At 45.4% G+C, this 4,711-nt stretch overlaps 1 protein-coding gene across 1 annotated transcript; it reads left to right on the forward strand.

Annotated features, from left to right (window-relative positions):
- Positions 1-549: 549 nt before the first annotated feature.
- Positions 550-1,407, forward strand: LOC104464879 (leucine-rich repeat protein SHOC-2-like). The gene has a single exon (XM_010077723.1). The coding sequence runs from the start codon at positions 550-552 to the stop codon at positions 1,405-1,407; it is 858 nt and encodes a 285-aa protein (XP_010076025.1).
- The last annotated feature ends 3,304 nt before the right edge of the window (positions 1,408-4,711 follow it).

Below are 4,711 nucleotides of genomic sequence, written 5' to 3' on the forward strand. Positions count from 1 at the left end.
AAAGGCACAAACTGACCTGGGGGCAGGACCTGTTCATGGTTCCCAGCTCCCAAGAAAACAGCTATGAGTATGCCATCTTCTTGTCCTGTTTATCATGTGATTTATCTTGTCCCATTTACCATTTTCTTTTAACCAGCCTTATAGCTTCCACTGCAATCCCCTGGGACTGACCAATGTGAACTCAGACAACATCACCCTAGGTGCTCCCAGAAGGAAAGAGCCACCCACAAGCAAGGATTTCAACCAATCTGCTGAAAAGCTGAGGCACAGTGCTGCCGTTTCACTTTCAACACCGACAGATATTTGCCATCAGATCACTGGCTGCAACCGTGAGAGACAACATCACAGCGTGGGAGCTGGGTTTTGTGTACACTGCAGAGCTGTGAGGGAAACACCTGAGCAGACAAGTGAGAACAGCAAGTGTTTACTCAATGGGATGTATCTGAGCAACCCAAACGCTCTGCATGTGTGTTGGTAACGTGCCTGGCAGAGATAAAAGCTGACAGAGGGCCTCGATCCACCAGGAACCTCAGAGGTTGCCCATGGACCATGCAAAGGATTGTCACTGACCATCTTGGTTCAACCAGCCATGGTTCTGGTGGGATGATGGATGCAGATGCCTCTTTCGGATGTGCCTCTACAGGCCCTGATCCACTCTGGAGGTACCTTACCGAGCACGATCCAAAGTACAAAGGGAAGAAGAAACTCAAGATCTCAGGCAGAGAGCTGGTGTCGGTTCCTGCGCAGGTCTTCGGCTTGGACCAGCTGCAGGTCCTGGAGATGAGCCCAGAACGAGAGAGCTGCTTGAGGTACCGCATGGAGCTGCTCCCCCGAGAGATCAGCCACCTCAGGAACCTGACCTGCCTCTACATCGACTCCAACAACCTGAAGAAAATCCCTGCCGAAATTGGCACATTGAGTCACTTAGAGAGGCTCACTTTGAGCAACAACAGCCTGAGCTCACTGCCCCCAGAAATGGGGGCACTTCAGAGGCTGCGCAGCCTCCACCTGGCCAACAACAGCCTCACTGAACTGCCCGCACCCCTCTGCCAGCTGCGGAGCCTCACCTTCCTGGACATGAGTGACAATAGAATACGCACCATCTCCTCCAGCATTCGGCATCTGGAGAAACTGGAAACGTTGCTGTTGCTCTTCAACTCACTGGAGATTCTGCCTCAGGAGGTCTGTCTTTTAAGGAATCTGCACACATTTTGGCTGGGAAACAACTATCTGCGGTCCCTTCCAGCAAGGTTTGGGGAGCTGGTGAACCTGGACTGGGGTTACAACTACTGTTCATGCAACTTTGAGGGGAATCCACTGGAAAGTCCTCCCCCTGAAGTCTGCAGCAGAGGCCCGGAAGAGATCAGAGATTATTTCTTGTCGTTTCATAGGGCAGAGAGAGACTAAACAACTGGTGTCAGTCCTTCTGTAGTAACTGAGGTGGATTTATTCCATGCAAATCAACTGCACAACAAAAGTCTGGTGAAATCACTCTGTGGAGCTCAATAGTTTCCTCTCTGTTGTAAAGTGATTTCTCTGGCAGCCTTTTTTTTTTTTTTTTTTTTTTTTGAAACTAATATTGAACGCTGTGGATACCTTTCAAAAATTCATTCAAGGACAACTATAATCTTTTTGTTATTTATAGTTGCACAGATCTATCTCAGGAAATGCTGCAGCCAAACATCCAGACTAAGACAATGAGCAACAGCTAATCTAAAAGGACAGTCAGGTAAAGAAGCAGTGGTATGTAAATAACAATAATGTGTAATGTTTATTTGCACATTAGGTTGGTGCTTGAGTCTGTACTTGAAGTAGGTGCAGGCTGAGATTTCTTGAAGGCTTTAGGGCCATATTGACTTTGAGCAACCTGGTCTAGTGGAAGGTGTCCCTGCCCATAGCAGGGGGGTTGGGACTCGATGATCTCTAAAGTCCCTTCCAACCCAAACCATTCTATGATTCTATGATTCTATGACTTGTGGATTTGTCTTTGGTTCATAGCCCAGAATCTCATTGCTTTCCATGGTATTTTACATCCAACACACAGGTAGAATCAGCTCAGGCCTCTTTCTGTCTCTGAATAAGACCCAACCTGTGTCCAGGTACCATGCAAGCGATGTCTCCATCAGTTTGGCAGGACATAGTATTATTTCTAACCCTGTTTCTCCCACAGAGCAGTTTCAGCGCGGGGCTGTCACACTCTCTGGAGGCAGCATGGACCTGGAGTTTATATTCCAGTCCCTCCAGAACAGACCACAGTGATATTGCTCCACGGAGCTTGGTAGCTTGGTGATGCACAGGGGTAGCCCCGATTTAGAGCATGCAGCACAAGCAAAAATGTTTCCACTTCTACCGAGGCTGGGAAAGTGTTCAGAGGTATTAAAATATGAGTATGCAAACTTCCTGCAAGGGAACGTTTCTGAGAATTCTTCTCTGTAATCATAAAAGGCTTCATCAGTGTCACATTATGGAAATGTGCTGAGATTCCTTTCTGTTTCATTTAGCTCTTTCTTCCCCCCAACCTCTCATCAGGACTTTCCTCTCCTTAGCTTTGCTCTTTGTGGGTGTTTTCTCTGTGGCTACTCCCTCTGACATTATCTTTGTGTTTCATTATTTTCTCATCAAAAAGCCTCCCATGCCCTTCTAAGTGCTTGTCTTTGCCCTCTGTCTCCTTTGTTTCCTATTTCTCCTTTGGCCAATGTACAGAAAGCTGCAGCTTTGTGTCTTTCCTGGAAAGAAGGGCTGAGTCAGGCCTGCTGGGAGAGGAACATGTGCTTCCAGGGTTCACAGAAAAAGAGAAAGGGTTTGAGACATTGATGCATGGACCATTAAGTCTCTTGTTTAGTCATTTTCTTCTCCATGTAACAAAGAGCAGCACAAGGAGAATAAGAGATCTGAACTCACACTGAAGTTTTGCTGGGTGACAAAAGCACAACTGCAGATATTCTTAGTGTGGCCTGATTTCACACTGCTCTGACACTGAGTCTGTCCCTGACCTCTATGAAGCTTTCAAACCAGCTGTCACATTTTGGTGGTACAGTGACCAGATTCAGTATAGAAGTGGTATATCACATAGTGATAAATCACCACATGGCAATAATGAGCTGCAATAACGTCACATGAGTTTGTTTTTTTTCAGGACATTGAAGTGAAAGTCTCTTGCACTTGGTTGTTTTTCAGAGGAGATTTGCAGCATGATAAGGGACCGTGTGTTAAGTAGCTCCTGAAGCTGGTGATCGGTCAGACAGAGGGTGCATCAAGGTGGCAACATTAAAGGTGTTGAAGGACTTGGGATTTGTTCCTGTTTCTGCCATTGATCCATTCTCTGGACTCAAACAGGTCGGCTGTCTTATTTCCCTATTCCTCCCCCCCATTCAATGTGTGCAGTCATCCTGCCTTTCTAAGCTTGTCTAGTATCACAGAATCATAGTCATACAATCACAGAATGGTTTGGGTTGGAAGGTTGGAAGGCACCTTAAAGATCATCTAGTTCCAACCCCCCAGTATAGGACACAAGCATAGAGGCAGTACTAGCAGTGGAGCATAAGTAAAAACAAGGTTATTCCCCTGTTTTGGAATGTGTGCAGGACTGAGTTTCCAGTACCTATGGTCTTTTGAGAAGCTTGAGTCTAACACACCAAATCATTCCAGGGCAGCATCTTAGATAGTGGTAAGAGGGAGAGTTTCTCATGTCCCGTGTCAAACTCTTCAGATCCTGTCTTGCTGTTTCTTTTCTCCACTGCACAGGGTTTGGGCTTGAGGATCCATTCACAATTTTGGCTGCCTTTCCCTTCTGCTTCTTGGCCAGTCATTCCCAAAAGCCAAGTTGACTTTAGCTTGTTTGGGGAGTTTATAGAATCTCACAACTTTCACTTTTGTTTTTGGCTGACCAAACTTTGGCATCTGTGGTGGTGGCATACTTACACAGAGCAATAATTAGATCTCGGTGTTGTCATTAAGATAGCATTAAAATCTAATCTCAGACTGCTTATTCTGTGTTTGTTGTACTATCTGTATTGTTGCTAAGCACCCTCCTTTGCCTGGGCTCATTAAAACTTCAAGCATTGATATCAGAGAACGACAACTGCTAGGATATAGGCCCCTGGCGAAAAGATGTAGATATAATCCACACTCGGGGGGCGAGGGGGAGGAGGGAAAGGGGGGAACTGCTAAAGTTGACATTCATCATTGATGGGAGTTGTGCATATTTTTCCCTTCATCCCATACTGTATTGCAAACAGGCTGGTGTAGGAGAAGAGCATAGTCCCCTGGAATTGCATAGGACTTTCATTTGAAAATTTTGAACTCTTGCAGCAGAACAGTAATGAAATGTAAAAGCAGCGAGTGAAAAAAATAGCTCCAAATAGGAATTCAGGAGAATAATATATATATAAGGGCAGAGGGCTCTTTAGTTTAACATACAAATGCATAACACTTCACAGGCTGGTAGCTCAAGCCAGACAAGATCTGACTACAGATAAGCTGCATATTTTTTAATGCTGGAGAGTTCACCTGAGGATATGGCAGATTCTCCACCACCTGAAGTCTGTAAAACCCACAGTCAAGCTCACCCGAAGGTATGACTGTAGCACTCCACCTTGTCTTATGCAAAATGGAAGTTACAAAGGCTCCTTCTGTCTTTAAAAGTGTATGACTATAATGTGTGCCTACCATAAATCTAAAACATTAGACCCCAGCATTTACTTATGGCTTC

This window comes from Pterocles gutturalis, unplaced genomic scaffold, assembly GCF_000699245.1.
Source record: "Pterocles gutturalis isolate BGI_N339 unplaced genomic scaffold, ASM69924v1 scaffold5483, whole genome shotgun sequence".
In the NCBI taxonomy this organism is placed as follows: Eukaryota; Metazoa; Chordata; class Aves; order Pterocliformes; family Pteroclidae; genus Pterocles; species Pterocles gutturalis.